The sequence below is a fragment of the Zingiber officinale genome, chromosome 6B, assembly GCF_018446385.1.
Source record: "Zingiber officinale cultivar Zhangliang chromosome 6B, Zo_v1.1, whole genome shotgun sequence".
NCBI classification, from domain to species: domain Eukaryota; kingdom Viridiplantae; phylum Streptophyta; class Magnoliopsida; order Zingiberales; family Zingiberaceae; genus Zingiber; species Zingiber officinale.
The window spans coordinates 21,565,033-21,587,500 of record NC_055996.1 but is presented as its reverse complement, the minus strand read 5'-3'; the positions used below and the strand labels follow the sequence as shown (position 1 = coordinate 21,587,500).

General features: G+C 41.1%; 4 protein-coding genes and 1 pseudogene across 4 annotated transcripts; 3 read left to right on the top strand and 2 right to left on the bottom strand.

Moving 5' to 3' along the window:
• Nucleotides 1-60: 60 nt before the first annotated feature.
• LOC121992225 (peroxisomal (S)-2-hydroxy-acid oxidase GLO3-like) lies at nt 61-2,742 on the bottom strand. The gene is made up of 12 exons (XM_042546440.1): nt 2,462-2,742; nt 2,204-2,344; nt 1,833-1,957; nt 1,687-1,733; nt 1,502-1,579; nt 1,263-1,387; nt 1,134-1,200; nt 977-1,039; nt 802-871; nt 610-710; nt 436-540; nt 61-350 (listed from the first exon to the last, which is right to left on the bottom strand). Exons 1-12 carry the CDS (start codon nt 2,533-2,535, stop codon nt 174-176), a joined length of 1,173 nt encoding a protein of 390 aa, XP_042402374.1. The 5' UTR covers nt 2,536-2,742; the 3' UTR covers nt 61-173.
• Nucleotides 2,743-3,101: 359 nt separating this feature from the next.
• LOC121992224 (probable sugar phosphate/phosphate translocator At1g53660) lies at nt 3,102-9,364 on the top strand. The gene is made up of 4 exons (XM_042546439.1): nt 3,102-3,411; nt 5,015-5,122; nt 5,269-5,304; nt 7,718-9,364. Exons 1-4 carry the CDS (start codon nt 3,271-3,273, stop codon nt 7,793-7,795), a joined length of 363 nt encoding a protein of 120 aa, XP_042402373.1. The 5' UTR covers nt 3,102-3,270; the 3' UTR covers nt 7,796-9,364.
• Nucleotides 9,365-9,981: 617 nt separating this feature from the next.
• Nucleotides 9,982-13,672, top strand: LOC121990830 (annotated as a pseudogene).
• A 322-nt stretch (nt 13,673-13,994) lies between these two features.
• LOC121992222 (pentatricopeptide repeat-containing protein At1g08070, chloroplastic-like) lies at nt 13,995-16,064 on the top strand. Its single transcript, XM_042546437.1, has one exon. It carries the CDS (start codon nt 14,435-14,437, stop codon nt 15,983-15,985), a length of 1,551 nt encoding a protein of 516 aa, XP_042402371.1. The 5' UTR covers nt 13,995-14,434; the 3' UTR covers nt 15,986-16,064.
• Nucleotides 16,065-16,152: 88 nt separating this feature from the next.
• On the bottom strand, nt 16,153-18,016 carry LOC121992223. The gene is made up of 2 exons (XM_042546438.1): nt 17,495-18,016; nt 16,153-16,914 (listed from the first exon to the last, which is right to left on the bottom strand). The coding sequence occupies exons 1-2, from the start codon at nt 18,004-18,006 to the stop codon at nt 16,347-16,349; spliced, it is 1,080 nt and encodes a 359-aa protein (XP_042402372.1). The 5' UTR covers nt 18,007-18,016; the 3' UTR covers nt 16,153-16,346.
• Between the last annotated feature and the right edge of the window lie 4,452 nt (nt 18,017-22,468).

Genomic DNA, 22,468 nt, shown 5'->3' with positions numbered 1-22,468 from the left:
TTAATTAATTAATTTGCAAAAGGAGGCGCTCCATGGTGTTTAGGCCTTTTTGAGTCATGATTCAAACTTGGAATTCCTTTAAACGTCAACAATGGATATCCCTTAACTTTTATTGAAGCATCGTCCTCGACCGTCCAACTCTAAGTCTTAGTTAAACCCTAAACCCACGCACTCTATAACTTGGAGGGCAAGTCGGCCTCAGTGATGATGTGATTTCGAGTGATCTGTTCGAGGGAGGTGCAGCCGCTCAAGGCCATGGTGAGCTCGAGCTCGTCGCGGAGCATTTCCAGCACCTTCCGCACGCCAGCCTCCCCGTCGGCCGCCAACGCGAAAATCACAGGCCTTCCAATCTGCATGCGGTCAACAAGACAAACACAATTACGCAGGAGTAGTAGTAGTAGATCGAGCTTGATCTGCAGCTAGGACGTTGCTTACAAACACCCCAGAAGCTCCCAAAGCCAATGCCTTGAACACGTCTGTGCCTCGACGAATCCCGCCGTCCAAGAACACGGGAACTTTCCCTTGTGCTGCTTTCACCACCTTGAGATTTACTCAATCTCTCAGCACTTGTCCTGAGTAATTAGACTTGACTAAATCATGTTTGCGTACCTCTTCCAGAGAATTAATGGTCGCTGGAACATAGTCGAGCTGGCGAGCACCGTGATTGGACACGACGATACCAGCAACCCCAGCTTGAACGGCTAGTTTAGCTGCATTAGTTTGTAAGCAAGAACATATACAACTATGAGCATCACTTACTACGAGCTGAGAGGATTTTTAAGTTCCAAACTGATCACTTACTGTCCTCTGCAGTCATCACTCCTTTCACTACGATCGGGAGGGCAGTAATTGTCTGCAACCACTTCACATCCTGCAGTCGGTATACAGGGATCAACAGTTAGTTCTTCGTGTTCTACTTTAAGGATTTGGTGAATGGATAAGCAATCTGTTCCACTGAGAACTTAGCTACACGCACCTTCCAGGATAGGGAACGGTCGACTTGGCTGGCGACGTAGGATGCTAGCCCTGAATCATTGGTCTGCAAAGTCCGGCACGCAGTGTGGGTAAGAGCAGAATCAATGAACAAAGTGAATTGTCTGACCACTTTAATTTCTTATCAGCGGTTTAATTACCCTATCCATTTTTCCCAGGTCCAGATCCTCGAAGTTCTTGAGTGTAAGGGAAGGTGGTAAAGTGAACCTGCAAACAATGGAGTCATTCGTCTGGATCAGATCGAGAGGATGATGAAATGAATGTAAGACCTGTTCTTAATGTCAGCTTCTCTTCTTCCGAGCCTCGGCGTATCGACTGTGAGGACAATGGCCTTGAAGCCCGCCCTCTCAGCTCGTCTAACAAGTTGCAGCACTACATTTCTGTCCTTGTAGACCTAACCAAAAAATTCAAGTATGAAAAACATGCTCACTGTGTCAGGATGCATTGCTGATGAAGGAATGCAAAGTTTGGAATAATTCAGAAACAATGTGTGTGTGTGTATATATACATAAAGTTGGAAGAAGCGAATTCCTGGTCCTGTTGAGTTAACCTCTTCGACACTGGAAGTCGACCATGACGACAATGTCTAGAAAAGGGAAAAGGTAGTTCAGGAAGGAAAGCTTGGAGATTGAATCAATGAGGTCATCAACCAGCAATCTACATATAAATTGCAGCAGAAAAGGAATGACAAACCATGATAGTTCCAGCTGCTGATGCAGCCCTAGCTGTTGCCAACTCCCCTGTAGAACATATCACAGAAGAAGATGAGGAAGTAGCTCTTCTACAACACAGAATTGTTAAACCAATATACTGCAATAATACAAGCGCAAGGGGCAAACCTTGAGGATGTGCCATCTTCTGCATAGCCGAGGGGGCAATCATGATTGGCATTGAAATATTGAAACCCAAGACCGTCGTGGTTAGATCAATCTTGGATACATCAACTAGTATACGGGGACGAAACCTAGAAAAGATTTGCTAAAATCTATCATTTTCAGATAATAGATATTGATAATTTGGTGCATGCAGTAATCAAGTTATCAACGAAATACAATCAAGTGAAAACCAATTATCAATGACATCGACGTGATGGCTGCTCTCCATCAAATGGAGAACTTTTGCATAAAGTAATCAAACAGAATCCGGTGAACTAAGAAAATCTCAGTAACTATCTGCAGGGGCATATATAGATCTTTTAGAAGATGCTTACAGAATCCTCGAGAAGGCATTCCTGTTCTCCCTTAGTGTCCACTGGTCCTCCGCTCCTGATGCAAAGTAATCATAGATCATCTTTGGTAACTTCTGCTTGGCAATCTCCTCGTACTCAGAAACGTTGGTGATCTCCATGGACCTGTCCTCGAACAAACAAGCACAGAAAGAAGAGGAGAAAGCTAAAATATTTCAGACGTACGTGTTCGATCACGCATATAAAAGAGGAGAAAGCAAACTCAAATAAACTAAATCCTACGGATTCAAAGAAATACAGCAGAATCTTGTGCCGGAGAAAGAGAAGGAGAAATTTCTGAAGGAGAAAATAGGCATGCGCTGACAAGTAATATTATTATTTTATCGTATACCTGGTCTTCCCTGCGAGAAAAGTAATTTAATTCTACGGAGGTGGACAAGTGGTACACGGATCATTCACGGACAAACTTGAACAAAATTGAATCAGTAAACAGAAAAAGATCAAGTTTTGTGAGTTAAGAATTATCACAAATAGTGGATAGACATGAACGCCCTTAAGCATCAGCAACATGGAAATATATGCATCCTTATACACAAACTAGTGAGAGAGAAAAATACCGAAGTTTTAGAATGTCATGAAAGAATAGCAGCTAGGTAAGCATGGATCACCTTCCTGCTTCCTTGTTGGCTAGGGTTCTTTGGTGGCCTCGGTTGGGGGCTTGGGAGGGAAGAAAAAGGCGAAGTGCAATATTGTGAGCAGGTATTCATCTTTTTTTATAGATAAATTGCAAGAATGCCTATTTTTAGCCCAAATATCTAATTTTGAAAAAAAAAAAAAACTACTACTGCACAAAATCTTGCAACGTGAACGACTTAAGTCATGATAATAGACACAACCCGGCTCAGCTTATCGATCTTCAGTCTTCACCCTGTAATCTTTTCGTGACTTTAGTCGTTTCTAATTTATTGAGCCACACTTTTTCTCCTCTCTCGGGGCCGGCGGTCGGCCTATGCCCTTCCCACGGTCGGACTGTAGAGGTCGTCCCCCCTCTCCCAATCTCTTTCACTTCCTGCTTGGTGAGAGGCGGCGGAATGGCTAGATCCGGCCGCCACCTCCGGTTCGGCGGGGAGAAGGCGGCGGACTTGATCCGGAGATGCGGCGAAGGAGGTATCACCTACGGTTGCATTTTCCTCTACATTTCCGTGTCCAGTGGCCAGATCTTCTTCAACAAGGTCAGATTCCCGATCCGTGCATCTTTCTCGTCTAATTATAACATTGAAGTTTATTCGTAGGTTGAGAAGTGTTTTACTTGGACGCGATCTTTACCATTGTGTCATACGATCTGCGAACCTTGTGTTACTTTAGGTTTTAAATGAGAGATATTAGGGTGAATTCGTACCTTAATCCACCAAGACCGGTGTTTTGTTGCGCTGTAATAGTCAAAAGGAAGTTGGTGCTGGGGATTTAGATCTTAGTTTGTTACTAACCGCAGTGCTTTCTATTTTACTTTCGTTCTAGTCTGATGAGCGTATGGTGATATGATAGTTTCATGAAAATTGATAAGAAACTAGCTAAGTTGTACTAGAAACACAATGTGAGATCTTGGTATCCGATTTGTATATGGATCCTAATCATAAATTCCATCTTGGCCCATTATTCTTGGCAATCTGAGCGAACTAGCACTCTGGCTGAGGAGATAGTGACCTAGTTGTGATATGATAGCAACTTGACTTCAAGTAAACTTTTAGATAAGCTAAGTCCTCTCCCTAACCGGTTCATTCGATTCCGTATGTCTGATTCTGATTATGCCAGCATGACAAATAACAACTTACATCCATATAAAGGTTCCAGCAGAACTAGAGCATAGAACATGTCAAAGGTGGTGCCATCTTGAAAAGCTTTAGCTATAATCCTAAGTTAGGAGGATAAAAGGAGGCAATCTCAATGTTTCATAATTTGAACCTAACTGTGATGAATTTCACCCTCCAGAAAATATGGCTTTTTTTAGATGTGTGTTGAATAATGCATCAAAATTGAAACTATTGTCATCTGAAGGTCGTGTTGTTATATCCATAGCTTGAATTTGCATAATAATAGATTTGGCATTACTGAATCATTGGATATTGGATTCAGTAAATCACTCATTATCCTGAAGGGAAATCTGGCATGATATTTTCCATATTGTTAAAATTAAGGTGCTTGATGGCCATACTCTCACTGTCTCACATGCCCCAATATTAAGAGGGCATCCTCCTCCTGGTTGGTTAGTTATTTTATGAGAACATGAGCTAAGCTTTGATCTTACATCTAAAATATTTCTATGAAATATGCAGCTCTTAACATAGCTTCTGAGAATAGCAATAATGTTCCGTGGAACACAAGTGACATTTGTAAACAATAATCTTTAAGATGTTTAAGTTGATTTATGTAACTGACTTTTGTGCACTGGACCTGAGGATATGGTGGCCAATTTTATATAATTTCTGGATGATACTTCGACTGGAGAAATAAAATGAAAATGAGCACATAGCATGGTTATGCACGACTAAGTGAGTAGTTGAACTTGCATGTATTGCTAAACAATAAACATCACTGGATAGCACTCTGTAAACTGATCTAACCTTATATAGTGAGTGGAATATTCTCTCTCATAACTAAAAATGCTCAAACATACCCGTTCCTTAATTACTCTTTAGCATTAAAGAACCAGATTCAAAAGCTGAATTCTTCATGATGTCTAATGGATTTTTTTATTTATCTAATTTTATTTTATTTTTATTATGTTTTAGCTAATATTTTTACTTGGCATGCCAACTCACTTCATTATTTGCACAGTGGGTTTTATCATCCAGTGAGATCAACTTCCCATATCCTGTTGCATTAACTTTCCTGCACATGCTGTTCTCTTCAGTATTGTGCTTTCTACTCGCCCAAGTTTTCAAGGTATTTATTCCTTATCAAGTATACATTGTTTTGGTAGGCTCTTTTTCTTGAAGTGAACTTGAGTTATCATTCTATTTGCCTACCTTAAATTATTACCAATCATTTTATACTACTGTAGAGATTTTAAGATGTTTATTGTTTGTCAGATTATAACGATTGAAGGGGGGGATGACTTCAGACATGTGAGTTACTCTACTTAATGAGAAAATGTAATAGTAATCATCACAGCGGAAATACCTTGTTTTTAATTATGTTTCACCGGCTCATTAGATGAATGCTATTGTTCTTGAAATTTTCTTGGTTTCAGGATAGCATTCTCTTTCAGTTTATAGTATCCTCAATGCCCTTTCCAGTTTCATTTCCAGTAATAGCATTCTTTAATACAATGCATCATATAAAAATTTCATAATATATAAGACATCTTAGATTTTTCATTAAATACAGCAAGCTTTAGTACCATTTTTTTCAGCCATTCTTCTGAATTAGAGTGTTAGGTCGTTGATACATGTAAAAAAAATGTAATACAATGATAGATAATGCTAAAAATTCTGCATTATTAAAAGTAACAAATACTATATCTGGGAGTATTTAGATCTCAATTCCATAAGATAGTAAAATAAGAGAAAACAATTAACCAAATAAATCTGAAAAAAACCAAGTTACGGACATGTTAAAAGACACCATAAATCCTATAATTATTCATGTTGAATTGATCAGAATTTGGTGTGAAGAGTGGCTGGAAATTAAAGGGACCTCTGCACTCTAGTTTAGTAAATAATTGAAGAGAGCTGGGTATTTATCAGTATATAGCCTCGTATGGATTCAAAAAAGGAACAAAATTCAGAATGTATTGACTGGATAATCATCATTCTGTTCCTTAGTTTGTTCTGGTTGAAATTTGCTATTGCTTGCTAGTATTGGGCAAATTGGCTCTCTAGTGTAATAGAGTATTCCTCTATTATCTGTGATAGTGAAAGTATCAGGTGTAGGGATCTTATGCATAAAACAATATGTAATGCAGCGGAAAAAGGATCCCTCTAGAAATTCTTGCAAATACCGTATACTACGTTTTCCTACTTAGTTACATAGAATCGTTACCTTTGTTGCGTGAACCAGTACTCCTGACAACAACTTTGGATGCAGATCTCAGTACGATCAGCACGTTCGCGCCTCTACGGTATCCACACAAACACGTTTTCGTCCGTCTCACGAACTCACGACTTGGAGAAGAAAACAACCTTGTTATGCTAGCAACAAGTGAAGTTCGGCCTAGAGAAGATAAGATGGAGAAGAAGAAGAATCAAATTCATCTTTATGAAAATGAATTCCAAAAGCCTTTTGTACTCATCCAAGGAATACCAAAAGTTTTTGCCTCTTGGTCTTCTTTTGATTAATGCTCACATTAAGCTCTTTAATGGACATTAATCCTTGGTAGTTGAGTCTAGTCCATTGAATCTAATTCGGATTAGATTCAATCCAATGATCCAATGGTTGGATTCACTTGAGTCTTACTCAACTCAATCCAATAATCTTAGGGTCTATCACATTTTAGTCAAACTAAAATAAACTCATCTCCAAATCAATATGTTCTTTGTGTGTGACCCAATAGGCTCTCGTAACGTTAGCAATATATCTAAAACCATTTTAGATACATAAGCAATGAGTGACATCTAGTAATGCATCATTGCTACCCAAGTGACGAGAATGTCGAGATTCTGTAAGTACCCCGTGGTAGTTATGATGTGATCAACCAAGTCAAGTTAGGTCCTATATGTTTTGATATCCTTGTGTCTAAGTGTGTAGGAACTTAGGAGCATAGTAAGTCAAGCAAAAGATGCAACTAGCGAGAAGGACGGCACGGGAGAGAGCCGATGGACTCGGTGTGTTCGACGGATGAGGTGCTATGGAAGAGTACATTGGAGGACGAGAAAAAGGCGCGCGGCGTTTTCAAGGAACAAGAAGCCGAAGCGGAAGGGCACTCGAGAAGGTCGGAATATAGGTTCGGGTGAGCCCTATTCCGGATGACCGAAATCACTCAAGGGAGCGGAGCTGGAGCGGAAGACCCGGAGAAAAAGTCAATCGGAAGTTGACTGTGCTCCGGGTGCCCGGATCACCCAGACTGGGTCTAAGTGCCCGGACCGCCTCTACACAAGGCGCCCCGCGAGCACCCTGGTCACGAGCTGAACGAGCCCGGTCTGGGCGCTCGGACTAGAAAAGTTATTAAAATGCCAGCTGTCGTAATCCGTTGCGACGGGGATAAAATTTTATCCCCCTCCAGGCATCTAGATCCCTTCCAGGCGCCCCGATCAGGGCTATAAATACAATCCTGATCTCAAAAGCTAAAATCAACACTTGTAATTGATTCTAATTGAGTTTAGCTTTGTAGTTGTAAGCTTTGACTGGTGTAACAACCCTCTCCGCCTGAAGGAGACATTAGTGAGCTTTCAAACGTTTTGGATTAACAATCCTCTGATTGCAAACCAAGTAACTTTCGGTGCCTCTGTCTCTTATTTAATTTGTGTATTATTTCTTTTTGTACAAGTGATTGTGTTAATCAAGCTGCAAGTTTTGAGAGAGGTGTTTTTATTTTTGCAGGGTAATTCACCCCCCTCTTGCCGGCCGCCAGGGGACCAACAATTGGTATCAGAGCAAAGTTCGTTTCAGAAGGATTAACCGTCGACCGAAGCACCAGAGATGATCGGACCGAGCATCTATCCACCGAAATTCGGGGAGGAATTCGCTAATTGGAAGAAAAAGATGGAGGTATTTTTAAAACAGATTTTGAATTATTAATCATTATGAAATATGGTTTTGTAACCCCGAAAGACAAAGAAGAATATTAGTAGACGAAGAAGGAGCAAGCCGACTTCATGGCAAACGGCAAAACAGAGTTCTATTTGCTAAGAGTTTTGCCATCACAAGAAGTCAACCGGATCTGAGCTTACGAGTCAGCCAAGGAGCTCTGGGAGAAATTCCTGGAACTACATGAAGCGACCTTGGAGGCAAAACTAGCGAGACAGGATCTGCTCCGAAACTAGATCAGCAATCTCCGATTAGAAGAAAGCGAATCCGTTGCATACCTTCACTCAAGGATTATGGAACTCATTACTGAACTCACGAATCTCGGAGAAAAGGTAACTAATCGAGATTCACTAAGGTACGCGCTTAATGCATTTCCTAGAACTTCTGAATGGGTATCCTTAGTAGATGTATATTACATCTCTAGATCTAGAGGTGAGTACTTTAGAAGAGTTATTTTCAACATTTGAGATTCACGAATTTAGAAATACAAGTCTAAGAACGAAGAAAACGAGGCAAAACTTGACGAACAAGAGTCCGAAACATCTCTTGACGATGACGAAACGACGTTCATGGTAAGGAAACTTAAAACGTTCTTTAAAACTAATAAATTTAATCAAGTGCAGGATAAAAGAAAAAAAGAAAGATAAGATGTTATCACTGCGATGAAGAGGGGTACGTCAAAGACAACTACCCAGAATTGAAGAATAAGGAGAAGAACAAGAAGCCAGTTCAGACAAAGTATCGAAATCTAAAGGCAACGTGGGACGAAATGTCGTCCGAGTTGGAGATCGAAACCCCCGTCAGACTTGCGCTAGTAGCAAGTCACCAAGAAAAAGAAGACAAAGCAAGCTCTTCCGAAATGAGCATCGAGAGCATCGATGAAAGGGAGAGCAACATGAGAAGGAAGCAGCACTTCAGGGGGAGCTTCAGATTACGGGATCGATAAGGTAAGTCAGGTACGGTCTCAACCTCCTGATAAGTTATTTCAGTTTATAAAAATGTTATCAAAAAATGTCTGTAAGTTAGAAAAAGAAAATCAAAAGGGTTAAAATTAACCTTAGCAACATGTTGTCGACTAGAGGATTTGACCAGATAAAAATTGAAAATGAGAAATTAAAAATGGAAATAGAAAACCTAAAGAATCCTGCATGTTCGAATATAGCTATTTCTAATTTCAAAATTTATCAAAGACTAAACTGACACTTTAGATATCATAAGGGTCAAATCAGAAAATATCAACAAAATATATCTCTAAGAAATTTTTAATTAATCGAAAGGAACCTATATTGGGTCCAAAATTATGCTTAAATTGAATAATTATTATGCATGTTTTATTTTTAATTTTATTTTATATTTTTGCTTAGAATTATCAAATAATCCACATAATTTCGGTTAGAAATTAATTAAAATTAGTTTTTTTTTGAGAAAGAGAATTTCATTACCCATCTATAGAAAAAATTTTAAATTTTTTTACCATTGTATTATTTTTCTATGAATTTTTTAACAAAATTCATATTCTTCGATTTAAAAATATCTTGCAATGCTATTTTTTTGTAAAATTTATTTTTCTGTGAAACATTATCTTTTTCTCTATCTAAGAAAATTTTTTGACCGTTGGAGAATTTTATATAAATTATTTATCCAAATTTAAATTTTTAATATTAAAAATTCTTCAAAATTCAATTCTTTAAAATTACATTCTCAAAAAATATTTCACGATTTTTCGAGGTTAATAACTATTTTTTTAATTTTTTTTGAAAATATGTATTTATGCCGAAAAGAATTTATCTCAGCCCAAAATAATTTTAATCTTTTGTGAAAAGTTTTATATCTACTGTAAATATATTTGTTCAACTGTTATAAAACTTTCAGAATTTGTTTAAGTCTAAAAATATTTTTTAAATTAACAAAAAAAAATGTCTTTATCCCAAATTTAAGAGTTCATTTTTTTTGGATATTAATCCATGTTTTTTTTCCCTTCAACTCTAATTTTTTTAAAAAAGGAGATATATTCTTGCTTTACCTTTGTTTTTAATGTGATCACGGGGGGGGGGGGGGGGAATTAAAGGTTAAGTCTAGGGAAGGGTGACATTATTGATTTTTTGCATATTACAATTGCAAAATTTATTTCATATTAAAATTGTAAAATTTATTTCAAGTATTAATTTTTAAAATTTTATACTTATTACGTTATTTATGTTTGATTTACCCTAACTTAACTTGGGTTGCTCACATCAAAAAGGGGGAGATTTTAAGTACTCCGTGGTAGTTTTGATGTGATCGACCAAGTCAAGTTAGGTCCTGTTGTGTTTTGATATCTTTGTGTCTAAGTGTGCAGGAATTTAGGAGCACAATAAGTTGAACGAACGACGCATCTAACGAGAAGGACGGCATGGAAGAGAGTCAACGGACTCGGTGCGTCTGAGGGACGAGGTGCTGCGGAAGAGTACGCTGGCGGATGCGAAGAAGGCGCGCGGCGTTTCCGAGGGACGAGAAGCCAGAGCGAAAGGACACTCGAGAAGGTCGGAAAATGTGTTCAAGTGAGCCCTATTCCGGATGGACGAAATCACTCAAGCGAGCGGAGCTGGAGCGGAAGATCCGGAGAAAAAGTTAACTGGAAGTTGACTGTGCTTCGAGCGCTCGGACCCCCCAGACCCAGGGCGCCCCGTGAGCGGCCTGGTCGCGGGTTGAACCAACCTTGTCCGGGCGCCTAGATCAGAAAAGTTATCGAAATGCCAGCTATCGCGATCCGTTGCGACGGGGATAAAATTTTCTCCCCTCCAGGCGCCTGGAAGGGTTCCAGGCGCCCCGATCAGGGTTATAAATACAACCCTGAACCCAGAAGCTAAAATCAACACTTGTAATTGATTCTAATTAAGTTTAGCTTTGTAGTTGTGAACTTCGACTGCTGTAAGAGGCTTCTCCGCCTGAAGGAGATATTAGTGAGCTTTCAAATGTCTTGGATTAGCAATCCCCTTATTGCAAACCAAGTAACTTTTGGTGCCTCTGTCTTTTATTTAATTTGTGTATTATTTCTTTTTGTACAAGTGATTGTGTTAATCAAGTTGCAAGTTTTGAGAAAGGTGTTTTTATTTTTGCAGGGCAATTCATCCCCCTCTTGTCGGCTGCCAGGGACCAACTTATTTGACTTAACCTTTATGTGTCTATTATCTTGTATGACTTTGTCCTTTTGTCCTCGATATCTAGATTAATCAACGAGGTATAAACCGTGTCATCCTCTTATCAATTTTTGTGTTTCTTGATCTCCAAGTAAACTAAACCAAATAAGCTCAATATCTCATATTGACTTATTTGAGCATGATCATGTATTTTAGTAGTTCTACTTAATCAAGGGGCCCACAAATATCACTTCTATCATATGGAAGGGATGAACCTCATCTATACCACTCACATCCCTCCGCATAACCTATTGCATACCCGATTGACTTTATAGTTCACTTTGTTACAGGTGACATTTGTCGATACCAAAGTACACAAGTTCTTATTTAGGGAACCGTAGTAACTTTAGGTCTATGGATTATTCATACCAATAGTCACATGAGAATGTTTATGACACTCAATTCAGTACATATTCTCTAATATATACTCATGTGTCAACTTGATATCTTATATCCATGACTTGTGAGATTAAGTTATCAATTGACCTACAAGTTAATTTCAACGTATTAATATTGCCTTTGTATATTAATGTTTGACTATGAATAGTTAAGAGTAGTGTTCTATATATATATCTACAGTCTCCCACTATCAATTTAACCAATTGATATGTTGTAGACTAGAACCTATTATTATCCTAGGACATTATTATACTTATATATTTGGCACAAATCTGAAGTAAATATAATAACCATTGTCTTTTATTAATGAAATATGATATAATATATCCTAAGTCAACCAACTTTCGATTAACTCTTGGGGCTTACACTAACATCAGGATATATAGAAATTATCCAGCAGGAGAATTGATGCTGAAAATATAAACTTTTATTCAAAATGTTTAGTCATGCATAGAGGAGAAATCAAATTTGACAGACCAAAATTCCAAGAATGGATAAGCACCAAACTGTCATGATGGTGGACTTTTGTGGAGGTAAATTGACTGTTGACGCGCGGTCCATGAATGCGGAGGCGAATATCGTGTGCACTTATCATCAATGTTTTAGCCATTAGCCAACATAACTGAAATATCCCATTCTCATAAAGCCACTTAATTCACATGGGAATTTCATATTAGTAGCTAACTTTACAAGTGTTCATTGACATTTTTATCCTGCTGAATGCTGAACATTTTTGAACTTCTGGTTTTTTACTACACTTTTGCCTTTTAAACAAAGAGTGACAAAATTCTCCTTGGAATACTCTTCCAGGATTTTATTAATCCCTGATAGATAATAAAGGTCTTATTACCATCTTAGGATCAGAAGCATATTTTTAGAACATTGGTCTCATGGAGGTTATCTGAATTCTGAACCTTTATCCATTGAAAACATATACTTCCTATTTCACATTGAATTGTTTTAAAATTCTACCTTGTGGTCTAGCTTGATTATTGGCTGTATGATTCTTTTATCCAACTGCGAACTGTATTCAAACTCACATTTCATATTTGGGTGATACTTCTTGTGAATCATCAGATATATCACATCAGTCATTCCAATTGGTGCTATGTTTGCAATGACTTTTTGGCTAGGAAATAGTGCCTACCTCTATATATCAGTTGCATTTGCTCAAATGCTGAAAGCTACTAGTGAGAATTATTCTTTCACCTTATTGTGATTTGCTTGTTGACTATTTATTTTCTGTTGTAATCTGTATCAACGAAGATTATTTTTTATTTTGCAGTGCCTGTTGCTGTGTTTTTCCTTGGAGCTGCAGCAGGCCTTGAAGAAATGAGTTGCAAAATGTTCACGATCATGTTGGCAATCAGCGTTGTAGTTGTAGCCTCATATGGGGAGATCAGCATCAGCTGGGTTTGAGTGGTTTACCAGATGGGTGGTGTAGTTGGTGAGGCCTCCAGACTAATCTCCATGGAAATATTTGTGAAGAAAAAGGGTGTGCGACCCAATATCAATGATGTATTATGTCAGTCCTTGCAGGTAATTTTCAACTTGATCTCCTTAGCATAATGATTGAAAGAAGCTCCCCTCCCCCATCTTGATTAAAGATGTTTGGATGTTTGTCACAGTGCTTTGTGCCTTTTTGTTCCTTGGATTTTATTGGAGAAACCAAAGATGGATTCAAGTGGACCCTGGAACTTCCCACTAATCACATGGACCCTCAATTGTCTTTGTACATTCGCACTCAACCTGTCTGTTTTCCTCGTGATTTCTTGTACAAGTGCGCTGACGATCCATGTAGCTGGAGTCATCAGGGACTGAGTTGTAGTTTCGCTTTCAGCTTTGCTATTTTCAGATTCAAAGTTGACAATCATCAACCTAATTTGTTATGGTATAGGTATAGGTACGCACTAAACTCCTGTTCAATCATTCTTTAGAGGGTTCACTAGACTTCGTCCATATTGTCTTTCCACAAAAGTTCTTATCAATGTGTTTTGCCTTGATCATGTTGCCGTTTACAGCTCTTGCAGGCGTTGTGGCATACAACAACCACAAGTTGGAAAAAGAGGTATCCCAAGCAAAACCCATAGTCAATAATTTTGATGCCTATGGAAGAGCACAAGATGTGGAAGACAGGGTAACTTTGGTTCCGCCAAGAGAGAGTTCTTGAGAGAGGTAAGATTCACATTTTGTGACTGCTTAAACTTTCATACCACTCTCCTAAAGAAGGAACCAACTTTGTCTGTAAAACATGAACAAAAAAAGATGTATAGAAAGGCATTGAAATTTCATCATTAAGAGCAGCTTCTTTCCTGGACCTTGCATAGACAACTAAACTTTTGGTGTCGATATGAAAGTTTGAGATGCAATAGAAACCTGGACGTTTCATTATGAAAAAGATTTCTATTTTGTTGTAAAATTCTCAAAATTTTGTGCCCTTCAGATTCTGTTGTGGGAAAAAATGATACAAATGATCATTATTAATACAAAGTTATTTAAGATAACGAAATAATTTTCTAACTGATACACGAATAAATGTGAAGAAAAAAATAAAAGAAATGATATATAAACTCAATGTATATATATAATTTAGATTTGGAGCTGTGGACTGCACAACCCAACCCGCCGCCAGTTTTTAAGACATGACCTCTTAATCGAACTCAATCCTGCAACGATAGGCAAGCTTCCTCTTCTTCCCTCTCCTTCATCACCCCGCAGGCTCATCGAAGGCGCCGTCGCCTCACTCTTGGCGGCATGTAGAACCCCCGATCACCTCCTCCAGGTCCAATCCCGAGTCGTCGCCCATGGTCTCCATCGGGACCCCTTCCTCGCCCCCAGGATCGCTGCCGCCTCCTTCCGATGCGGAGCCCCCGCCATCGCCCACCGTTCCTTCGACCAGATTCCCGAACCGACCACCGTCCTCCACAACGTCATGTTCAAGGGATACAACGCCGCCGGGCTCCGCAGCGCGGCGCTGGCCTTGTTCCGCCGGATGCGGCGCCGCGGCGTGCCGCACAACCGCTTCACTTTTCCCCTCGTGATCAAGTCCTGCGCTGGAGGTTCGGCGGAAGGGGAACAGGTGCATTGCCTCGCGATCAAGAGCGGGGTCGAGGCGTGTGGGTTCGTTGTGCCCGCGTTGATCGAGATGTACTCGAGCGACGGCGCGATCGGATCTGCGCGGAAGGTGTTCGACGCGATGCTGGAGAGAAATGTGGTGACTTGGACCGCAATTATCTCAGCCTACCTCTCGGTTAGCAATGTCGAATCTGCGAGAGAGCTCTTTGATCAAACCGTTGAGCGGGATGTGATACTTTGGAACACCATTGTCTCAGGGTATGCCAGGTGCGGCGACATGGCCACGGCCATGGAGCTCTTTGCTCTGATTCCAGACCCAGACATCATTGCTTGGAACACCATCTTACTTGGCTTTGCCAATGTTGGAAACCTCACAGCTTGCGAATGCCTGTTTGGGGAAATGCCTGAAAGAAATGTGTTCTCTTGGAACGGTCTGCTCGGAGGATATGCTCACCATGCACAGTACTACAAGGTTTTGGATGTTTTCAATCAGATGCTCTGCTCGTGCGACGTCAAGGCTAATGATGCCACCCTTGTGACTGTTCTATCAGCGTGCGCGAGATTAGGAGCACTGGAAATGGGAAGATGGATTCATTCGTATGCCAAATCTATTGGATTGAATGCCAATGTTTATGTGGGGAATGGACTCATCGACATGTATGCAAAATGTGGTTGCATAGATGATGCCGTGGAGGTGCACAATGCAATGCCAAGGAGGGATCTTATAACTTGGAATTCCACGATAGGAGGATTGGCAATGCATGGACGAGGAGTAGAGGCTTTGCAGTTGTTTAACAAGATGAAGAGCATAAGTGAGAGACCAGATGGCATCACATTTGTCGGAGTGTTGTCGGCCTGTGTTCACATGGGGTTGGTCGAAGACGGTTTGATGTTCTTTAGAATGATGACTGAGGACTACAAGATTGTTCCTTGGATTGAGCATTGTGGGTGTATGGTGGATCTTCTCAGCCGAGCAGGGTTGCTCACCGAGGCCCTAGGTTTTATCAGGAAGATGCCCATGGAGCCTGATTGTGTTATTTGGAATTCCTTGCTCAGGGCATGTCAAATTCACAAGAATGTGGTTTTAGCTGAGCTTGTTTTGAATCAATTAACGAGGCTTGTGCCTGATGATGTTGCTAATTACATTGTTCTGTCGAATATTTATGGAGCCAGTGGAAGATGGAAAGATGCGGCAAGGATGAAACAGATCGCAAAACAGAAGAGTGCAGAGAAGACACCGGGCTGCAGCTTGATCGAAGTGAATTCTCAAGTTGTCGAGTTCTTTTCAACTGATGCAAGGCATCCACAAACATGGAAGATTTACAAGGTATTGGAAGAATTGACAAACGTACTAAAGTTACCTGCAGTGGAAGTAGAGCTCATCGAGCTGGGTATGTATGATTCTTGAAATCATCTTATTTTACTTTAGCTGTTTAGGACATAATTAACACCGATAATTTTTGTTTAAATGAGTTACTGAGATTCTATATTGTTGATTCTTGATCATTTGCTTTGCTAACACTTGTAAGTAAAACTAAACAAACCTTTCAGCAGAGGAGGAAGGGGATCAATAGATATTAGAAATCCAAGCAAAACACTAGTACCAGTTTATAAATCACTCACACAACGCATCAACAAGTCTTTGATTCTATAAAACATCATAAACCAAGAGAATCATGTTCCGCTGCTGCTGCTGTTTGTTTGTGATTCTTCCTCTTAAAGTATATTTATACAGGACAAAGGGGAAAGCTATGAAGCTTCAGTCTTGCTCAGCAAATACCAACTGGATCCTCTTTGATCTGATTCATGGAGTCAAGTTTTTCATCTCCTTGGGTAACCTGATGATCCCAAAACTTCTGCTTGGCCCATGCAATCGCTTCATCTATGGCCTCAGATCCTTCTCTATCTCCCATGCCACGGTCGTTGATTTCAATCTTGTAGGAGGAGCTTCCTGCTCCTTGCCTATGGCTATCCCCTTCCAGTTCCAGTATCACATCCTCCATTTCTGTGTCTGCTTGCGACAGCATGGGAACAAGAAATGCAGAAGATATTTCTGAAGACGTGGAATCAGCATAGGAATTGTAAGATCCCGCTTGCTCATCGTGATTCTTGCGGAAGCTGGTTTCTAGGCTGATCGTCTCAGGCGGAGAAAAGCAGCAGGAGAATCCAAGATGAGATCTTTGTCGAAGTAGTTCACTAGAATTGTGACCTTTGTTCTTCTTATAGTCTTTGCACTCCAAGAAGTAAGAATTCATAGGGTACAGATCAATGCTCCTTTCTTCTCTTGCAGAGGTTGACGGAGAAGACACATATCGCTTCGAGGGGATCGTGATTGGCCTGAAGCCCAAACGATAGTTTGGAATGCATAAAATAGACATCAATCAATTAGATTTCAAACAAAATGACAATTTGAAAGAAGGAAAGATAGAATGTGTAAATGACACCCAACGAAGAATTAATTAGTCTTCTGGGCTTCACAGATAGCATCATTGAGCGTGGAAGCAAAGCGATTAATTATGCTGACAAAACTTTATCTCTGTTCATGATAAGGCTTATTGCATGAGCTCTCACTTTACCAGCAAAGACAGGCGTGATGCACGCCATCATTGCTAAAGCTTCACAATTGAGATCTTTATCTCGTTAAGCATGATGGTTTTCTCCCCTTTTGGGGATAATTTCCGTAGTGCTTAAAAAAACTTTAGAAAGCAGGATTAACTGGTAATATTTTAGCTTAGAACAGAGCTGTCACCAACATGAAAATCTCAACGCATGAAAGATTACAACTTGTAGAAAATTTGGAGCAATTTGTTACAGATTGAACTTGGTTTACTTTGATTCTTTCAAAAGTTGTTTTTTGGGGGAAAAGGACAATCTTTTAGGTCGGAAAACCCTTTCCAGTGATATAATATTGCAGTACCTGAGTTTAGAAGTGAAGGAAGAGAGGATGGCGTCCTCCGCCATGGACGATGCTGCCCAAATCGGAGGGCCGACGTCCTCCGAGCTCAGCACCGATGAAGAGGACTTCGATTTCGACCTCGACCGCCGATCGCCGATGCAATCGGACCCAAATATGTCGTCGTAGAAACCCTCCTCGGTCTTCACCATCCTGGCCCTCGCACGGGACCCGAACCCCTGGATCCCTCGCCCATCTGCCGCCGGCCGAGGGATCCGCCTCTGCAGATCTGGGCGTCGGAAGGGGTCGTCGTAGAAGTTCCCGTTCTTGGGGTCGCCGGGCGCATGGAGCTCCCCGGAGAAGCGGTGCAGGAGGACGGTCCGCGGCGGCCCGCCGAAGACGTCGCGGAAGTCATCCGGCCCGAGGGCGCCGCCGCTGCTGGAGTCCGCCCAGCGACCCCGTCGCCCCCGCGTCTCCTCTGTGGAGCGCCGCCGGGGGATCATGGATCCGATCGATGCCCGCCACGACTCGTCCATTGCTATTGCACGGATGAAAATCGCGGGTGGCAAGCGATCTATTTATACGCGAGCAGGAAATTAGCTTATGGTAATTAATAAATTAGTTAATTAATCAAACTCACACTTAATCCAACTCCAATATTGCAATTTCCCAAAAAATAATATGTAGTTTAAGGTTTGAATTTCTTCTCTCCTCAAACCATGCAGCATTTTTTATTAATTAACAATTATTCTTAATAGAAGTTTAAGGTTAGAGCATAAGTCGAAGGTTGAATAAATGACGGCTCAAACTAAATTATTTATACTGGGTGAGTATTTGATTAATTCGGTCCATAAATTAATCAAATTAATCGAAAATCGATTTAATATTGGTTAATCGAATCAAATCAAAATTTTATTAAAATTGAATTAATCAAATCAGTTATTTCAGTTAACACCGAATTAACTAAATTTATTTAAAATAATAATAAAAATAATTTATATAAAATTAATATCAAATTAATCGAATTAACCGAATGTTCACCCTGTCCTATACAAAAGCTTAGGTGGGTATTTTGAAATTTCTCTACATCAAATATGAAAAGTTTAATTTGGTTGTATATGAGATAAAGAGGAAGGCAGGAGGAACAAGTGAAGCAAAAGCCGAGAGGAAAAGGAGATGTAAAAGGAAGTTTCAATGCCCACCCTGAAGGAGACATAGAATAATGGTGGTGGATGGAGTAGTCGTTTTTTGTGCCTCGCTTTTCCTCTTACAAACAACTATGTCAATTCTTTCATAACAGCAACGTATTGTGCATCAAACATATAGAGCGTTCATTGTTCGGTTACAGGTTTGCAATAGCGATCATGAAGTCAGACTGAACAACAGTACTGTGAATCAGAAACTAATGAACTAAAAGCAATATTGACTTCCAGCTGTTAGCGAGGGGAGGCAGTGGAAGGACGAGAGCATGTGTTGTCGCCAAATTAGGAAGACAGAGATAAATGCGATTGGAGCATGTATGTTCTTTGCTATTAAATGCGTGCCGAATCGTTGTGCTTCAGTACATCTCTTCTCGCGGCCCCTTCAACGAACTGAAAAGGACGGAAAGGGAAATATATAAACTTAATTTTAAATCATTTGAGTCGAATCAGTGATAGATGCATGTCTTGGTTTCGTGACTGGTGTGGTGGATGGCTTCGGTTCTTGTGCTTCTTCTCCCTCCGAATGCTCACTGATCAGCCTGCTTCTACCGGGATCGTGCTCGCTCGTCCTGTAAATTCCCAGGCGATTTCTCGTTGTTATCCTTTATTTGTCAGTGTTCTTCAACAGCTTAATTAGTTTAACCAAAATATTAAATAGAAGAATTGTTTCATCCAAATACTTTTGATTCCGTCCGGAAGTTGAGTCGGATGAGAGAGCCGGTGACGAGGGTAAGGACGTTGACGAAAAGAGGACCTAGATCTAGGGTTTGCAAAAGCGTTGCAGATTTTTCCGCCTTATAATGGAGCGGGGTGGGGGTGAAAGAAAGGTCGCCGATGATATCCACGAGTCTGCGCACACATAGAGAGATCATATGTGAGCATTAGAGCGAGAATCAGGAAAGAGGTTTGTTACGAACCAAAGTGTACGGCTACGTCGTTAGTAATATAAAATATTGTCGAATCCATAGGAACTGTTAATTAAACACTAGAGATGTCGCAAAATAAGTTATCTAGAAGGTCAAAAGTTGACCTTGACACTTGCGAACTAATGAGAAAGATTGAAAGGAGAGGGAATAGAGAGGCAAAAGGTGGAACCATCACCCTAGCGGCCCCCTGGCCCCGGCCCCACAAGATTCCAGAGGGAGTAAATCACGGTTAATACTGGGCAGGATAGGTGACTGGGGGTCGAAGAAATTTTTGGCGCAGCAGACCAAGGTTTTATCCCCGAGTGCAACTGGCGACCTTCGACCCCACGACTTCAGTGGCAAGCTGCAGGCACCTAACCAGCTGATCCAGCCCGCGGTGGATGGTGAATGATAGTGATGCGGTGAATAAGGAGGGGTCCCACCCCGCGAAGGATAGCGGCCACAGTGGAGGTCAAAGTCAAGGCAGTCAACGCGCAGATAACATTGGTCGGTCGAGCGAGCATGCCTCGACCGGGGGGAGAAGGTCCCGGTCTGATCCCGCCTTCGATATGGGGAGTTGTCAAACGACCGACGCTTAAACAACCGGCTCGGCATTGATAGAGCGGAACTTTGGCCGAGCGGCGGCTACCCCGCTCGGCGAGGCAGCAAGTCTCGGCATTGACAGAGTGGAACTTCGGTCGAGCGGACGAGACGTACGAATAGCGGAGTTATGACTGAACGACGAGGCACGACCAGCAGAGTTACGGCCGAGCGGACGAGATGCACGAACAACGGAGTTACGGCCGAGCGGACGAGACGCACGAATAGTGGAGTTATGACCGAGCGGACAGGATACGGGGGCAGCGAAATTCCGGCCGAGCGACCAACCCAGTCGGCCTAGCAGTACACTCCCTCTAATATCCATCGACATCTTTTTGGGAGATAGTGCCGCTGACACTGGGCATGGACAACCAGAAGATCGTACGGCGGAAGCTTCCACTCTCACTCCAGAGATATGCTCGACCCGTTAAAGTACTATGTCAGGGACATTTTACTGACAAGTCTTTTTAGGAAAAACTTTGGGAAACGTGCTCGCATTGGGGAGTGTGCACGCGCGCTACAAAAGCTCTATATAAAGTGAGGTCCAAGAATCGGCGGAGGTACGCAATACACGATAGACACTGTTCTCGCTACTGTTCATTCTTGTTGCTCCGCCTTCTACTTCATCGCCGGTGACTGATTTGAGCGTCGGAGGGCCAGCATCATGGACCCCTTCCCTGGCTCAGCATTGACGTAATCTGTGTTGCAGGTCCGAGCGGAGTCTACAGGCGGTCAGCGGGAGTGCCACATCCCCAGCTTTCCATCTCATCGACTTTCGGATAGAATCATATTTGGCGTCGTCTGTGGGAACTTAACATGCATCTGAGTTGAGAAGATGCAAGATGCTGGACGACTTACCACCATGACGCTCACCAAAGAGGAGCTTGACATGCTCATCCAAGCTCGAGCGGCGAAGATGTTCGAGCAATAGCAACAGCAAGCATTAGCTGATCCGTTAGTACAACAGCCGACGACGTCGACAGTAGGAGGGCAAGCGGGACTGGAAGACCGACCGGAACCAGTTTCCATATGGGGGCATAATAGAGGCCCGACTGGCATGCAAGGGGAAGCGTCGCCCACGCCTATCCCCTTTCATTGCACCCTATTCCAAACCCTCTCAGAAATAGCTTAGGCGAACCAAGAGAGGGGGCATCCTCGGACGACGCTCCCGTTCGGGATGCGTGAATTGGAAAGGCACCTAGAAGTCATGCTTTGCCTGAGCGGATCAATCTGCAGTTCTCTCAGGCGATCTTGAGTGGCCCTCTACCCAAGCACTATACCCCACTGACGATCGGGGAATACAATGGAACGACCGATCTAGATGATCATCTGGATAAGTTTGATAACATTGTCACGCTGCACCAGTACACAGATGGGGTGAAGTGCATAATCTTTCTCACTACTCTCTTTGGCTCGGCGCAGCGCTAGTTCCGAAGACTGTCGGACGACTCAATACGTAGCTTTAAGGACTTCCGAGCAGCGTTTCAACACCATTTCGCCAGTAGCCGACGCTATCAGAAGACGAGTGATGTCGGCCTTTTTGCATGTCACGTGGCACTCCAAATTACTAAAGATTGAAACTCATTAAAATTAAGACAAGTATTGTAGTAACAAGTCCCAAGTCGTATTTTTCCAAGGATGACTAGTAAGTGTGTGTGTAAATCCTAGAATTGATTCCAATCAAATTCTTACATTAATAAGTACAAGAATAGAAGCGAAGGAAGCTCATTCTCAACTAAACATGATTAAACTTAACCTCATCAAGTTGACAACATTTAAATTCGGATCTTTAAGTTTCATCTAATCAAATGAGTCAACTAATTTACATTTCATTCAAATTCACAGTAACAAAACATTTAAACATTCAAATTCATAATAATCATTAAACTCAAAACTAAAAACAATTGCAACCGAAATCAACATTTCATTCACCATCACAATCCACTTCAATACTCAACGTAATTACCAAGTCTTCTATACTCAATCACAATCCACACTAAAACTCAGAAGTTCATTTGCAATAACAATGAACAGAGGTAAACATTCAGCATCTCAAATTAAGTATCCAACAATTAAACTTCATTACAATTTCAACAAACCTAATGAATAGAACTAAAGGTTCAACTAATTACTTGAATTGAAACTCAACAACTTTGTTATAATCAGATCAACTAATTCAAATTAAAAACTAAATTGCGAACTAAGTTAGAAGTTAAACTAAACTTGGATTACAGAAATCTTAAGTAATCAAAATTGCAAATCAGAAATCAGAACTGGGGTTGCATAAGAAA